We start from the raw sequence: 17,644 nt of genomic DNA, 5'->3' as shown, positions 1-17,644 counted from the left end.
AATAAAAAAGGGGAAGTTCGTCAAGGAGGAGAAAGTCTGTGTGAGAATAGTTCGCAGCCTCTCACTTCAAGAATTTCAAAGTGTGCATGAGAGGGGAAACGTCTGTGATAAGGAAAGAGCTTTCAGCTTCCCAGATTGGGTTGTTTATGTTAAACCCACCACGGAAAGGAGGGAGATGATGCATGTGGAAGCCTGTGTTTGACAGTTTTGGTCATCTGTGTGTGTGAAGGTGGCTTCCATGTTAACTTGTAACAGTGCTGATAACCAGGCTCTGGTACAAGGACCAGGAGCTACCTGGTGCACCAGTTAAACGAAGCACCTTGCATGCTTGCATTCGAGGAGACCATGGAGGCTTTCACAAATGTATTTCTGCAAGAGCCATCCTTGGTTTTCCCTCCAGATGTCTCCCCATGTCCCCTTTGCTACAGCACGAGGGATGGAGGCTCTGCCTCACCCTGGGAGGGAGGATCCCACCTTGTCCTTCTGTGTGAAACCTGCAGAAGCACAATTTGACATGAAAAAGTACAGGATCGAAGTCAAGGCACAGCTTCTGTTGTTTGTCACCCTTCCTGAGTGCTTGTGGGAAAGGCGTGGTGCTTTTGCTGCCTAGAAAGCTAAATAAATTTGGTTTATTTAAAGGTTTTGCTAAGCACAGAGCTTAACCTGTCCAGGAGTACTCATTTAGCAACCTTCTTTAAATGATGACCATGCCCTGCTAAAATAGGCTCACTTTACAAAATTACTTTTTATTCTTGGAGTCAGTCTCCATACTGCTTACTACACCACTAAAGCCTCCTTTTACTTCAGACTCATTGTGGAGGAGCATCACACCAAAAGGCATCCTTGTAAACCTGCTGCCCAGGGAGCTTTTGTCGGGTGTGCTCTTTCACAGCAGGTTAGAATAACTTGGGAATGACATAGGGACAGCTGATCCTGTCTTGGAGCAGTTTGGTGGCGTCTTAAGGACCTCCCTGGATTATTTGTTACAGTTCTTTAGTCCTACTTTAAGATTGCAATGTTTTTAATTTCCACACACCCCCCCCCGCCCCCTCCCCAGCCCTCGCACTTGTAAATTAAATGAGGGGAGTTGAGCTGGTGGGATGGTTTAATACCGCGCTGATGTGCAAGGTACAGAGATGGGAATGTGTGTGTGTGTGTTTCTATAAAGCATGAAGATACTTCAGAGGAAATCAGAAATCTTAGAAGGATTGGGCATATTTGCACTCTGGTCTGTATGCTTATACTTTACAGACCAGCTGTCCTCGGGTGGTGCTTGCTGGCCAGCACCCTTCTGAAATAGCTTCTGAAATATGCAGCTCTTTGGTGGGGCCAAGGACAGGATTCTGCTAGAGATGTGCCCGGATGAGGCTTTCCAACACAGCCACAGGGCTCTTCTATATTTTTGTATATGGCTTTATATATAACTCCCAGTGTATGACCAGACAGAGTGTATCCTACGGAGTGGTGATAACACGTGCCCTCTGTGGCCTCCCGGTTGCTATAGATAGCTTCCTATGCAGACCATGCAAACTGCTACTACCACCAAGCTTTTCTGATGGCTCTGTGCCTTGACATTTGTTGTCAGTGTAAATAAACTCCAACCTCAAGCAGCTTCCTTCTGCAAAATGAGGAGCTGCTGGTTAAGAGTGAAGACTGCGATGGTGGGCATCTCAAGAAAAGACGTAAACCATGTTAAGAAGGTGACCTTCCCTGGCCATATGCCAAGTCCTGTCCCCTTCCCCGCTGCCACCCCAGGCTTATCCTGGTTTTTATTAAATGCAGATATGAGGGAACAGCAGAGGCATGTGTTCTCAGGTCTGCCCAAGATGCACACCCCTCCCTGATGACGGGTGTTCTCGGCTCTGAGGCTGAGGGGAATGGCAGCTATCAGCAGGAAAGCTGTTCTCCAGCCCTGTAAGGGCTGCTGGCATGCTGCTGTGCTCAGTGGCCCTCAGCACCAGACCCTGGCAGACACCAGAGCCTGCGCCCTGCCCTGCGGTGCCCCACACACAGCAATAGGTGTTGGCAACAGGTACGTCACTAGCACATTCCTCCTCCTGTTCCTGGGTGGCCCTGACTCTGCACCTCCTTTACCACCTGCCTGTAACCCCTCTGAACTGTTACAGGCTTTCTCACCCCCTGTGACTCCAAGTAATGGGTCCAGGAGCCACAGAACAGGGAGGCTTCACAGGTCTGCCCGAAACAAAGACAAGCCCACTGCTTTTGGCTGCAGCGGAAACCTGAGCAAACACACAGACCGGCATTTGAGATGTTGCATAGTTTCTGGTCCCCAGGGAGGGCAGTTTTTAAGCTGAGGATTCCACAGGCCATGAAGAGTAACAGTTCCCACGATGTCCCTTCTATAAAAGGAAATTAAGTCTGCAGCAGCTGTTGATCTGATAGCCAGTCTGAATTGGATCCCCCTCCCATGTCCTTGCTGGCTGCCCAACTTACTCCAGCTACCCATGGACAGCTTTTGCTGTCAGAACAAGCTGAGCTTTCTGGTGCTTTTTGATGCTAACCAGATCTAGAGTGAACAGGAACATAAAGGAAGTTGGTGGCATTTTTTTTTTTCTTTCAAAATTAAGTGCTCCAATATCAGTCACTCTGGTGAAGGTCTGTACACTGCAAACGCTGGCAAAGGGACATTCAGACACTTTGGAGGTGGTTTGTTCTGTGGACTGAGACAGATCTAGGTTACACACTACTGCTCACCTACTGATACCAGTTGGGAGCAGATTAGTCTTGATTGCTTTAAACTGATGGTAAAAGGAAAAAAAAAACCAAACCAGGCTAAAACATAATTTTGCCAACATAGTTTATTTCACCCACCCCAGCTCTACATGAAAACAGTAAAAAGGTAATAAATAATGCAGTATTCCTAGCTAGCAGTGATTCAAAGAATCTATCACCAATATTCGAGTGAGCAGAGGTTACCCTTATTTGGCAGCGCTGGGTGCATGGGGGATCGCTCCTCCAAAGGCATGCACACCGAGGGAAACTTTCAGCCCCCTCTTTATACAAGTCACTCATGTCTATTCATTAGCTGTCTGGGAACTCATTAACATATCTCACACCTGGACAATTAGCACACTCCCATTCAAGGATTTAGTATATCTTCGAGTTAACAACAAGGGTCTCCTCAGATAAACATGAGCACACCATTCTTTAAATAAATCATATATGGCCCATTTTTCATAGGAGAAGGATTTGTCTGGTCTCTAAGCACTCTGAGACCCTTGGCTGGTGAGTTATCTGGGGAGGATGCTGGGAGGAGCCACCCTTGGCAGACCACCATGGATTTGACTTTCCCCTCCTTCACAGCAGAGCAAAGTGAGCCTGCCTCCTGCCTCTGTGAGGTTAGTGTACTACAGCTGCATCACAGGGAAATCTGTTCCATGTTGCGATGGAGGGAAGACACAGTCACTCAATATGAGTGATCAGCAGACTTCGTTTATTGTCCCTTACAGTCACCTTTTATGCCTTGTAATAATTAGCTCATACATATTACAAAAGTTAAGCTCATTATTGGTTAGTTGCCTAAATACCAAGCCCACCCCTTGTTTCTCTTCTGTAGTTTTCTGTTCCCACCTGCAACATTCTTTTCCCACCAAAATCTTCCTGTTACTGTGTAACAAGGACAGCCAAAGACAGTGTATTTTGCTTTACTTCAGATAAGCTGAGAGCGATGTGCATTTTTGTCCAGCCAGCTAGACTATGTTTATGTAAACTTTTTCAGCTAGCCAGTTATCCACAGTTCCACCCAGCAGGGCTGTGCATCAGGGAGGCCCTTTTAAGTATGCCAAGGAGAGCTACTGAAGTTGTCAAGAAGCCTGTAGAAGGCTTCATTCAAAGGAATGAAAAGAAACTTGCATGGAAACCCAGGGAGATCTCCTTCTCTAGACACTTCAGAATAGCGCCTGAGTGCTTGTCTGCCCATGGTAGGGCCCAGACTCCCATCATCAGGGACCATGCCTCTGCACATCACCATGTGACAAAAGCAACCAAGTTTGTGCAGCAAGGTTTGTACTAGCTCACTGCACGGCAGCGTGTGTGGGGCAGGAACATCTTCAGAGCAACAGCCAGGTGCTCAGGGCTGTAGATCTCTTACACTGCACCCTTGTGATGCTCGGCTTGTCCTGCACTGCAAAGCACACAGGGAACCAAACAGAACCATGATTTGGGGTTTTTGACCCCAAATACTGATGGCCAGCCTTAGCATCCATCTCACATCTGGGACAGATTGCTGCCCCAGATCCTCTCCATGCTCCACACAAAGGAACCAGGGAGCAGGAATGTCACTGTGCTTCACCCTCGGCTTTTTGTTAACACAAGGAACAATTTGCTTTGTGGTGATGTCAGATAAACTCCCCTAAATTACATTTTTTGGCTTTCTGCAGCGAATGAAGAGACGGGACGTAGCTTGATGCAAGCAAGATGTTGATGTATTGTACACAATCAGGAGTTTATACATGTTTCAGAAGCTGCGCGCTTTAAACAGATTGGTTCTTTAAGCTAAGCATTGCATACTAGGCAATCCCCGATTGGTGGTTAACTACAAACAAAGGGCGCTTTAAATAAGTTTTTACAGTCATTAATTAACAGCAACGTGTTACTTCTCCTTGGCACCATCTGTTCCTCATTCCCTTATCTTTTCCCAGCATGACTCATCCCGTTGATTGTTATCTATTCACATTCCTTGTCCTCCCAGGGTTTGTGGCCTACAAGCTCGAGCACATTCCTTTCAGCTAACTGATTGCCACTTTATGGTCCTGATTTCCAGGCCCCCTCCTGCAGCCTTCTGCTCTGCACTGCACATCCCTTTACATACATAAGTCAACTTTGTCTAAGCCAGTGGCTCTTTCAGGGGTCACCAGCACCTCTGCCAGCCTTCAGAGGGGGAAGCAGATGCAGGAACCCTGGCTAGCGGAGTGCTGCCTGCCCATGCTGGCTGTGACAGTGCTCCTGCCCTGCTGCAGGAAGGTACTCCAGCAGCATATCTGCCAAGTCCTGATCCCAGCTGGATACTGGTGTTAAAAGCAGGTTATTAGTGTTAAGGGTCTGGAGAGCCTTGGATGCCTGGAGGACACCATGTGAAGGGGCAGGCTCATTCTGGTGCAGTGGGTTAGCACTTGTCAGGCTCATGCAGAGCATGGTGTGGTCTGCGCTGGCCTTGCTCTGTGCAAATTCAACCCACAGGGATCTTAATCCACTTTCAGTAGGGATTAAAGACTGTATTAACACACGGGTAAACACAGGGGAAGAGCTTTATTGCAGGAAACACAGGGCATGCCATTTTGGAAAGGAAAGTTAACTCAAACCTAATCCTGGTGTAGTTAAGCTGAAAGAAAAGTGCAGGAACCCAGCTGGTGCATTTAAACCTCAAAGGCATAAATTGTACAAGCTTTGTAGAGTGATGTAATAATCTCTGAATGCCAGCTGAGCCTGAAAAGTTTTCATGTCTGTGCTGCTTTCTTCAGAGCCTTTGCTGTTACAGACCTGCCCTTTCTGCCAAACTCACAAAATCACTAAAACATGGGTTTTAGTTGCATGCAGATCTCACCAGATCTCATCTTTCCTTTATCTTTCCCCGATTTGCATGTCTCTGATTTCTTTATTAAGCACATTCTTTTAAGGAAATTAATAGAATCAGTACATTAATAGACACAAGCCTGCTGTGTTTTGCTCTGTTAATATTTGTTAAAACTCTAGATACTCGAAATTCTCTTTATATTGTCAAACTTGATTAACTGGAGTTGCAACAAAAAAAGGCAATTACATTATGTATTCATGGTATGCATCATTACGTACTTTAGCTGATTCCTTATAAATATCTAATAACTCAATACATCAAATATTAATAGTAGTCTGCATACTTAACCCATATTTCTTAAATGAGCTTGTTCTCAGAGGCACGTGATATTGTGCTAGTGTCACATGGGACAGGCTAGGAGGAAATCATACATAAAGATAATTTTTCACGTAGCACAGATGCAGTTTTCACCCTATTTTATGTGTGTTTGTGCCTCACAAATACTGAATGAGTATGTTCACTGCATTTGGGCAGAGATCCTTAAACGGAGCAAGACAGCAAACCTAGAGGTAGACAACTGGTGTCAAAAAGGTCTAATCACAATAGAACAAAAAGTCTGGCTCCAAAATATTGTGGATCTGAAATTCACCTTTTATCTTTATTACATTTGCCTTTGCCAGAGGACCTAAAGCCAGAAGTAAGGGAAATGAGAGGTACAGGCTAAGGGCGAAACTCTTTCTTCTGGCTGTTAGCGGAGGATGATGTTGACTTAGCCACAGTGCAGCAGCAGAACTGCTTTAGAATCTCTTGTCGATCGTTGCTGTTTGTTTGCCATATTCAGTGTCATGGGTTTAGTGATTTTTTTGTTTTTGCCAATATATATTAGAACCAAGTATATAAAAATAAATAAAACCCTGTTTCAGTCTGGGGTGATGGGGAGTAAAAAATTGATCATTAAGGAAAGCTAGAGATATTGAGGAGTCAAAAGTCAAGTTTTCCAACAGAAAGTGAAGATGTGAATTGGCAGCTGCATCGCAGAGAGAGATCTGGAGATCCCAGGGAGTCACAGGCTAAATCTGAATCCTGAGCGCGATTTATTAACACAGCTGTCAGGGAGAAGGTGCAGGCATTTGTCTGCTTGAGGTGGCCTTGGTGGGGCCTCAGCTGAATGGGGAAGAGAAGCAGAAGCAGATGGTTCCCTGACCCCTCATCAAAGGACTGCAGATGGTTGTGCTCCTTTTTCTTCTTCAGAGCAGCACAGGTGAGAATGGGGAGGTTGGGATGTGGGTGGGCGCGTGGAATCCCCCTGTGGTGCTGAAAGAGCTAGAGGGGACAGGGTTTGTTGCAGGGAGAGGTTCACATCTGCATGCAGGTACTTTGAGCTTTGAAATACAGCTTGCTCTCATTTGTCCTGTTTGTAAAACCTTTCCAGCCATCAGAAGGTCTCATCTGTTTTGTGGAAAATTTTTTTTCTGCTAGTGACAGTTCCCATATATATATTACTGCCAGTGGAAGGAAGCAGTTTATACAAAATTCATAAACTATTTACATGAATTCTCTTTAATATTGCTCAAGGTGGATCCAGGCCCTTAAACACTGTTAGGAGAATAAAAGCGGGTTGCAATCCTTACCAGAGGCATGCACACTTGGGTATGCATTTAAGTGGTGTTATTTTTTCATGATTTCAAATAATTGTTCAAATGTACAATTTAACACTGAATACCGGCACAGTTTCCCCCTACCTTTAACATCAGCTTTCTTGCATCTCCATTGCTCTGGCATTGCAATTGTGAATGAGAGCAGAGTCCTCTGAGATGGGATGGAAGTACATCTATACAGATCCATTTCCCCCATGCATACTATAAAATGAAAGCACTTCTTCCTTCCTCCATACTGAATTATTTGTTAGCCCTTCCCATATCAACACCTGCAGCTGGGTTCAAATGCTCTTTAAGTAGATTTCCTCAGGTAATGTACGGGTGCACAGTGGGAGAAGACCCCCCCTCAGGATGCTAAACGGCTGCCAAGGGTCCATGCTTGAGTGGATTTCCTGTATAATGGAAATTATGGAATAAAGGGAAAATGCCTTACTATCCTAGGGGAGCAGAAAGAAAAGAGCATCTGAGCAGGCTTTACTATTCAGATTCAGTTCAGAAGTAGAAATTAAGATGAAGAAGGAGAGCAACCAGAAAATCTAGAGCTGCCACTGCTCTCCTGGGAGAGTCAACATAATTCACAGGTCAGGAAACACAGATTTCCTTTATATTTCAGTTTCTATACCAATGTGCAAAGACATAGCACTGTGTTGTGTGACATTTCAGCATTGCAATACAGAGCCAGTTTTTACATTGGTATAAAATTATACCAATTAGTTTACATCTGTTGATAATCTGGCCTGGGATCCTTGCTTTTTTGGAGACCTGCTTCACGTTCAGTTGATAGAAAGCAAATAAAATAATTCTACTGATTCATTTTAACATAATATGACATGCTCTGAGATTGATAATTCCATGACAACCAAAGGTTTGAATCCATTTTCAGACATTCTGCTTCCACATAAATGAACTGACCAGAGTGAAGAAACAAACGGAGGAAAAGTGTGAAAAGCAATTGCATGTTTGAGATTTATGTGCAACAGGTGAGTAGCTTCCAGCTATTTCTGACATACAACCTACCTTGGTAAAGGTTGTGTAAAACACAGTGACTGGTTACCAAGAGGGGTGAAAGTCCCTGGCCTACCAGCTGCAACACAAAGCTTCTCCATCTGTCTCCAGCCTTCCAAGTGCACATTCCCCTGTCAGCCTGTAGCCACTCAAGACAAAGGCTGGCACAAACTGACTTCCATCCAAGAGGAGGTAAACAGCAGCCCTCAGAATGGCTGCAGGAATCAATATCTGCTGCAAAGAATAGTCACAAATTCCTAGGTAGTCTGGATCTATGGTCATAGCTTGTGTTAATGATACTGAACCAGCCACAAGGCTCTGGCCAGGCTTGCAGAAATACACTCTTCTGCAGGGCCGATGGCAGAAAGCGCTGTCATACAGGGGCCAGGATTATCCCAGCAGGAGCTGCTTGGGAGGATGCCATTGCTGAGGCTGTGAAATCAATGCAAATGTGTTTTGTGGCATCCTCCTGCTTGCCTATCACTGGCAGCCACCCGAACCTGGAGTGCTAACAGAGCTAACACTGAAACTAAACCACTCCAAGGAAAGAGCATGAAAGAACCATAAGCTGCTTCTGTCTTCTCCTGTATCCCTCTTGTTCTGGCTGACTTCATGACTTGAGCTACATTTACATGTCTTTACATTTACAGAGCACTCTAGCAAGAACCACAGCACTCCCCGATCTGGAGGACAGCACAGCTCAGGTGTGACTGGGGTGTTGATCCATTTATGGATGCAGGAAATGAGGAGATGGAGGGAAGGGAACCAGGAATCATCCTTTCTGTCACATGTTCTTGAACTTCAGTGCAGGCTGGCCATAACCTACAGTGTGTAGCAGAAAGGGCAAGAAGAAAAAAAAAAAAAAAAAAAAAAAGAATAAAACCCCACCTAATCACATTGGCGCAGAGAAAAAGGTAATGAGACAGCAGCCAGAAATTCAGAGCACATAGTTCAAAACGCTGGTGTGATCCACGGCCAAAGAATGCAAGGCAAAAGCGCCAATTCAGACCAGGCGTGTGGTGTGTGCACCAGGGGAGAACCTTGTCTCGAAGGCCTTGGGAGATGGTTGTTGGGGTTCATTTAACATGCACATGACAAAGCTGCAGTGAGATTCAGCTGCAAAGGCGCATCCAGCTCAAAGGGTTCCAGTGGAGTAAGGAGCTGTACATTGTCTTCTTGCACTGCAGAGCATGAAGTGTTGTAAATTCCTTGTCTTTTCACACAGTCTGTCATCACTGAGCAGTAAGGTCAAAGCTATGTTTGCTGGTTATCATTTGGAGATTCACACCAATATCATGGTACAACCTTCCCTGACATGGGGATGCTGCTGTTGCTTAGGCCACCCCCAGCATGATGTCCCAGCACGGTGTCCTGCAGATGATTGCTGGACTTGAGCGGCTTGGGAGAAGCGAGGCACTCCTTCAGGCCGTTCCTCAACCCAGCCTCAGCCAGCCTTGCTCTCTGACAGCCCTTGACACTGACCCAAAGAAATTACAGTAGTAAAAATTTCCTACACAAGTACCATTTGGTGAGCCAGAATTGGATCAGAGAAGGAAAATATCTCACATTGATACATTGTGCATCGAGGACCTCTCAGCTGTGTGGGTGATGACAGCTGACTGTCCCCTGCACCGATGCCCATTGTTTATTCCTGGGCTGTTTGCACAAAAGCAATACGTGGAGTGCTGAAAGCCTGCCTATATCCCAATAACGAGCTATTTGATTAATGAGTCATCTGATATATATAATTGTACAGTGTCTAGTAACAGAAAAGTCTGGTAGCTATTCATGAGTCCCGTTTCCTGAGAAAGAAAGAGTATATTGTTTCAGTGAGTAACCTGTAGAGAGAATCTGGGATAACATTACTACTGTATCAGTACACTTAGGAAATACAGCCTCCAAGGGGATATATTATACTGTTATAAAACACCCTTTGGTATGTTTTCGCTACACAAGGGTGATGTGCTCCATGGGCTACCTGATAGTTGCAGCGCAAGGGTGGCTTGTCCCCTTCTGCCTCTCGGTTTGGGAGGGAGCTGGTGAGAGAGCAGTGGACTGGCCACTCACTTGTCCCTCTCCCCCAGGCCTTGGGAGCAGCTGGGACCTTTGGGTTTGGGACAGTTTGAGACCAGAGGAGGAAGAAATGAGCCAAATGCTGGCTGAAGTGACCTGTGGTGCCTCCACCAGAAGCAAGCTATTGCAGTGACATGGAGTGGAGACAGGCATGGAGCAGGGCTGCAATGCCTGCAAGGTCTCAAACACCGTTCCCCCAGCTGTCCTGTGGGGTTCCCTTGCCCACCGTGTCTGGGTGGAGTTCCACAGTGCCTCTCCTGCCAGCTGGCCTTCTTGCCTGGTGTGAACATTTCAGAGGGCCCTGCGGGCTGCCTTCCTCAAGCAGAACAAAGTGCTTGACCTGCTGGGACCAGTTTTTCTGCCACAGTTGTTTACAGGCATTTTGTATCCACCTTGAGTGGCAGCATCAGGCCTGCCTGGGATGCAGAAAAACAGATAAAAGGAGGTGTTGGAGTTACCACGCAGACATGCCACCAGCCAAGTCAGAACACACGAGACAGATCGTACATGTGACTACATACATTACATTAGTAAGTGTTCTCTGCAGATGTGTTTAGACAAACTGTCATCTAAACAAAAGCTTGGACTACAAGAAAAGCAGGTGGAGCCCGGGGACAAATGTGTCATGGGGTACCTCGGCATGCATCCCGCTTGAAGCTGTGCTTTCAAGTCTTTTTGAAAAGATGCATGCCCACCTCGGGCGCTCCCCTGGGCAGACCTGGCTGCGGCATCAGCCTCATGCCACGCGCCCCGTGAAGGCCGAGAGCGGTTTGTACGGTAACACTCAGATTTGGCGAGACCACGGTGGGTGTAACCCGCCGGCTCTCGCGCAGCGCTCACGGCCGCAGCATCCGAGCAGGGACGGTGCTCCCGGCACCTCGATGCGCGGTGACAGTCCGCCCGCGCTGCTGGTGGCCGACAGGTCCTCACGGGCGCCGTCGGTGCCGTAGGCCCCCTCGGCGGGGCGGGGAGCGGAGCGAGGGCGGTGTTCCCCGCAGCGCCACGGCCCCCCCGGCGCAGAGCGGCGGACGCGGCGGGGCCATGGCGGTGGCCGCGGACGGCGGCCGCTTCGGCTACATCTTGGACCTGCTGAAGCGGGGCAAGGTAGGGGCGGCGGGGGCGGGGGATGCCGGCAGGGGTCCCGGCGGCGGCGGGCCGGTGCGTGCCGTGAGGCGGCCCCGGGGTGCCAGGCCGGTGCCGTCGGGGGTGCGCCCGGACCGGGGGGTCGCTTCCCTCCTTAACGTTTTGTTTGGGGGGTACCTGGCGCCGGGTTTAGAGCTGATGCACTTGGGGGCCCCGCCTCGTATCTGCCAGGCGCTTCCAAGGCTGCCGGATGGAAGAGTTAATACATGCGGTGCCCGATGCCACACAGCGCGACACAGCCCGGCCTCCGGCTCCTGCAGGCGGCAGTTGTCCTGCACGGTGCCGTGCCGTGCCGTGCGTGCCCTGCGGTGCCAGCCCGGCACCGGGGGCTTTCCCTGCTGCCCAGGGTTGGGTGGGCTGCGGGAGATGCTGGAGTGAGAAGCGCCGACCCCAGGAAATGATGCAGAGTTTGCGGATATTTTGAGGGGAACTAGCATGTTTTTTGTATGTATCCATCAGTAGCTCACAAATACAAGAAGTTGGATTCCCCCCTCCTTTTTCGAGAATCCAACTTCTTGTATTTGTGAGCTACTGATGCTGATACATACTAAAAACAGTGAGTACTTCTGCTCTTACCAAAAGCTCCTGTGGTGGTTTAAAAAAAATAATTAGTAGTAGTCATGGTATTTTTAAACTTAAAAATAAGTGTGGCAAACAATGGTGTCGTTGGAAAAGATTGTTCTGAATGCATCCTGAAGACCTTCAGCTCATCTCCAGAGGCTGCTTTCACACCTTGGTTTTGTGCCCACTCTTCCTCCCACTCCCTCTTCTGAAAGTTGTGGATGGGCTTTTATAGCTGGTGAGAGAGGAGTTTCCTGGGTGATTTTCTGCTTCTTCTTGCCCGAGAGTAAACATGCCTGGAGCTCAAAAGGAAAATTCATATGGCCGAGTCTTGTTCCTGTCCTTTTTATGCAATACAAAGGGTTTCAGGCAAGAAGCATCTTTTGCCTGTGATTTGTTTGTAAGAGGGCACTACGCCTGCCCCTTATCTCAAAGTTAAACAAACAGCCTGTGCTGATAGCTTGAATCAGACACCCTCTGCAAGAGCATATGGCTTGGCGGGCAGATGATTTAGCACAGTAGAGTGAAACATGCATGTTTATGGAAAACAATGCTGGTGTTTATACATAGGGCATCACATTGCCAAGTTCCATCCTCAGAGGCATTTGATGTACCTGAAGAGAGAAGGAGCAGTAGCAGCTGTGTGACCTTCACAGACTTTCCATAATGGTGGTCACTGCTTGAGGCTTTCTGAGGTCGAGCTCTGACACCTCTCACTCTCCATGTTTTCCTTTTGCATTTCTTTACCTCTAGGCAGGGAGTTTAGATTACAGCCTCTTTGTAATTTATTGATGCTTCCCAGCATCTTGGAGGTGTTCTGCTGGGATAATTAAGCTGCTTTCTCAGGTGATGTAAATCATGCCAGCAAAAGGACTCTTCTGCATGGTAAACTGTATTTGCTTAGGGCAGGGGTCCTCAAACTTTTTAACCAGGGGGCCGGCACGAATGCAGTCACCTGCGGCTGCTTGGTTTCCCCCCCCAACCCCCGGGGGGGGGGGGGGGGGGCGGCCGGGGGTTCTGTAAATACCAGGGGCTGGATTGAGGACCCTGGGGGGCCATATCCAGCCCGCGGGCCGTAGCTTGAGGACCCCTGGATTAGGGGCAAGGTATTACTACTTAGAGGCCCCAAGCACCCCAGTTTTCCCTTTCTCCCACATCAATAAAGCTTTTGAAATGAGGCCTGAGAACATTATCATGCTTTGGATTTACTGTTAAGCATCTGGTTTTCACTGAACGAAGAACTGTTAGAGAAACAGGACGTTAACAACAATACTTTACACTCGCACTCACCTTTCTCTGCATATGATCCCAGCAGGTGTGATACATCAGCTCTTAGACCCTGGGCATGCGACCTCTTTCAGCAGTTGTGCTGTGTTTCCACTCAGCTTCCAGCCTCTGTCAGGCCTCTCAAACAGGGCAAATCATTATATATAATCATTATATATCGCTTTTCCCTGGGGGAATGTCACTTCAAAAACCTGTTATCTCCTTTAATGATCTGTGCTAATTATTCCCCTATGACTCTGTTTCACACACAGACAACTTGCACATCGTACCTGGAACAGAAAGATGCACGTAACACTTTCAGCCCCAATAAAACAGTCCTTGCATAATCCATATACCCACAACATCTGTTTAGATTCACTGCAACACACTGTGAGATATCCTGGGCCTCTGAGGCACCTGTCAGAAACGTCACAGCAGCATCTGAGCACTCCAATTGTTAATCTGTCTTTTAACCCAAGTCACGTTTTTGTGGAAATACCCCTCACAATGCAGACGTAATCGGGCACACTTCTGGACACGTGGTAAATGGAAGAAAGTTGTTGTTCAAGTAAAGGTCTATTCTCCTCACAGGGATCCAAAACCCAGACAAGCTCTTTCCTAACAGAAACAGATTAACAATTCACTGCATTTTATACCAGAGGTACTGAGGCAGAAGGAATTCCATGACATTCTTTCAGGACTCTGAAATCCCAGTTCAAATCACAGCAAGGATGGACATTCAACACTCAAAATGACATAGTATTCTAGAAATGGTTCCAGGTTTCTTTTTTCCTCTTCGTCTCCATTGTCTATAAGTTTCCTTTTGCATCAGTCAAACACATGAACATCCCCACAATTGTTCACCCTCACTCCATTCAAAGTTGTTTAACTTGCATAGATATATGCTCTCTTCAATGGAATACATCTGCTTCTCTTGTATTATTGACTTCAAAGAATTTTTAAATGCTGTCAAGAAATACTTGTTCTGATGGGTAACTGATACCATTGTAGTCCATTTTGTAGAACCATTTTCAGGCATTTTTCTGTAAGCAGAATAAATTCAATAAACCAATGTGAATTTCAGAGAGAGGCTAGCAGCACTGACACTATGTTTGTGCACCGTTGATTTTGTTGAAATAAAGCTCTTGGCATACTCCATTTTGTAATCAATGCCTCACCCTCTGTTTTATTCCCTCACTCATTTCCTTTGTTTTGCCATCTATTCCTACCATCCCCATGGTTTGCAGAAACTGACAGTTTGTGACTCATAAGGAACAGCTTTAAAACCACTTCTCCAGAAAAAAGCATTTAGAGAAATAGTTACTATTAAACCCAAAATATAAACCTCATATAATGTGAATACAAGAAATAAAAAAAATAATTTGAAGAGCATTTCAAATCCTGCATGCTCTCCACCTGACTCCTGTATGTGACACCTGATTTCTGTCCCTCTCTTCTGCCTGGTTGCATATAGTGACTGATGTACAATTCTCTCATGGTAGCATTTCAGCTTTTCTGCTGGTGAACGTAAGGGATAGAGCTACACAGGGATTAAAAAACTGAATCACATGAGAAACTGGAGAAAAGAAATATAGTAAAATTTACTAGCAGCTGTGGGGGCTGGTGGGTTGCTCTGGGCTGCCTGACTTAGCTGGAGTTCTGCTCCTCATCCTTTAGAAGATAAAGCTTTACATATTCCTTGCTTATGTGTAGGAAAGAGCTTGTCTGGGTTTTGGGTCCCTGTGAGGAGAATAGACCTTTACTTGAACAACAACTTTCTTGCATTTACCACGTGTCCAGAAGTGTGCCCGATTACGTCTGCATTGTGAGGGGTATTTCCACAAAAAGGTGACTTGGGTTAAAAGAGCATGTAGAAGATAACTTGTCATTCAGTTTCAGGTGACAGCTGGTTAGACGTTTCAGAGGAGCCAGAATCTGAAATTTAGCTGCTAAGAGAAGTTAAAATCCAGTTTGCCTTCACAGTTTTTAATCTGAGTTAATTAGCTGGGTTAGTCAGCCTGTGTGACAAAGGTGTGTTTCCGCAGTTTGGGCATGTCCTCATCACTCCAGCAGTGGGTTCTTTGAAGCACCTACCAGAGCATGGGATGTGACACAGCGAGGGTGAGAGGCTAGCCATGCCCTGCGTGCCAGGGGTAGCTAGAATCTGAAGCGAAGGAGAGAAGGCAGCAGGACAGAATAGCAATTCCCTGTGCGCTGTGTGTGTATTGTTCATGGGTTTTGTGCCATATCTTTACGGTGCCAGAAACTGAGCCTGTGGCTGGGCTTCCTGTAAAGTTGATTTAATTTTTTTATTTTAATGTAAACCTCTTATATTCCAAATCCTTTTAAAAATAACCGTTTGTGCTAAACAGTAATAATTTGTTCACCGGTATGGATCTTCCCTAGTTCAGAGATGGAGTGTGTTTTGATTTGTCATGTGTTTTTGGGAAACTTTTTCATTATTATTCCTCCCTTTGCTTGGCAAGGGGTTTACTTCTGGAGGGAAACAGCAGGGTGCTGTGTGGACTGCTGTCTGTAGGTGCTCTTTGGATGCCCTGCAGCTGCTGCTTTCCTGGTGTCCTGAGCGTGAAGCAGAGTGCTGTACACATAGCAGTAAGTAATAAAAGTAAGGATGTACTGAGCCAGCTCAGCACACTTTGAGATGTGCCAGCTACAGATCCTACCCAAAGCTGATTGCAATCCCAATATTATGGCAGTTCAATGAGGACAGTCTTTATTTGCTCAGTGCTCTGTGCATAGCAGTGTCTCATATGACCTTCCGGACTTGTTTGGTCCAGCCGACCAAGTTATGGGCAGATAAACACCAGAATGAAAGGATGAAGGATTAATATTTTTATGGCAAGGGATCTTCAATCATCGTTATTTTCATTTTGAAACACCCATGGTCTATAGGCCCTTGGTGGCTGTCCAGGGAGATGCAATGAAGGGTAACCCTCAAGAAGACAAAGATCAGCCTGTATTCCTGAGCCAAACCAGGCACATTTCTCTCAGGCATCTTAAAGTCTTGCCTTATTGCTGAGCAAACAACGTATCTTTCAGCCTGCATGACTGAAAAAATCCTGGGGAAAACAGTCATCTTCAAGGTGCAACTTTTCAAGGCTAACTAGAGAAGCAAACTGCATCACTGACGATGTACAGAGACTGGGATGAGGGCTAAAACCCCACTGCATCCATCCTGGCAGAAAATACTTCCATTGCACAGGGAGAAAAGTGTCTGCCTGCTGCCTCAGTCCCCAAGACAGTCATGTTAGCTCAGAAGCAAATCTCCCTCTTCACCCTCTGTATCTTTGCTGTGGATGCACTGGCTCTCCTCTGATGCAAACCTAGTGCAAGGCAAGTAGTAGCAGTTCAGTTGGAGTGCAGACCAGCAGAGAACAGGCTCACGCTTGAGCCATGGTGGCAAAGGCAGCATGAAAAAAAAACCACTTTGGAAAGCTTTGGCCTGAGGACCTGACTGCTGAAGGCAGGGGAAGTGTTGCCAGAACCTCCAGTGCGCTTTGGGGCAAGGCTGTGTTTCTTCATGCAGCAGGACCCCAGATGTGCTCTATAACAAGCGTGGGATTTCTATAGCTTGTTGAAAGCCGGTGCCACATCCTTCTTTGAATTGTACTGAGAGTTAATGCAAAGGAGCGCTTGGGAGACTGCTGCATACCAGTGATTAAATTAACAAGCCCATTTAAACTGAGGTAGGAGGGAAAATAGGATGACAACCCCCACTCACTCCAGTTTCTCTCTTGTGCTGCTCTCTTGGGAGTGTAAGACATGCCAGCAATGCCTGGTCAGACCCTGCCTGCTGGGGGGGCAGGAGTGAATTATGAAGGATGTGTTGAACTATCTTGACACTTCCTCATGTATGAGTCCATCATTAGCAGAACAGGTGCCCAATCAATGCACGAATGTGGTTGGAAACAAAGCAGAAAGGTAGGTCAGACTTCTGTGGCCACGCTGGTCTTGCTGACTCCTTCTGCAGAGGCTAATGACAGGAGTCTTTTCTGATGGTGGTTTGTACTCTTACCTGTTTAATGTACCAGTGATTCCTAACTGTTGTTTTTTTCTCCCAGTACCATAAAGCTAGTGCAAATTTTGGCACTGCAAATGTAGTAGTCCTAGGCTGGGGGAGGACCAAAAGGCTAGTAAAGTGTGAGTGCTGAAGTGTGGTTTTTCCCTTTGGAGGCCTTTGAGGACCTATTCATCCATGTAACTTCTTAAAGTGGTGGAGGAGGAGGAGGTGGTAATTAAAATCCTGTTCTAAAGTACCCTGAAGCCTGAGCAAACAGGCACACAAACAAGCTAATAATACCTTAATGATCTATTAAGGGATTGAACAAAGAGTCACTCACAAGTCCTGGCAGTAACAGCAGTTGGCACTGTGGTCCATGTGAAG

General features: G+C 46.6%; 1 protein-coding gene across 2 annotated transcripts in view; it reads left to right on the top strand.

The window, feature by feature from the left end:
* Positions 1-11,273: 11,273 nt before the first annotated feature.
* The window catches only part of LOC102046691 (E3 ubiquitin-protein ligase TRIM36), a 30,883-nt gene continuing 24,512 nt past the window's right edge, over positions 11,274-17,644 (top strand). Inside the window, exon 1 of one of the 2 annotated variants that reach the window (XM_055699587.1) lies at positions 11,274-11,373. In XM_055699587.1, the coding sequence (XP_055555562.1) occupies positions 11,311-11,373 (63 nt within the window). In that variant the 5' untranslated portion in view covers positions 11,274-11,310. The remainder of the gene's footprint in view (positions 11,374-17,644) is intronic. The other variant, XM_055699585.1, reaches the window with a different exon arrangement.

Source organism: Falco cherrug, chromosome Z (genome assembly GCF_023634085.1).
Source record: "Falco cherrug isolate bFalChe1 chromosome Z, bFalChe1.pri, whole genome shotgun sequence".
In the NCBI taxonomy this organism is placed as follows: domain Eukaryota; kingdom Metazoa; phylum Chordata; class Aves; order Falconiformes; family Falconidae; genus Falco; species Falco cherrug.
Note: the sequence above shows the minus strand (reverse complement) of the source record. Positions and strands in the feature narration are given on the sequence as shown.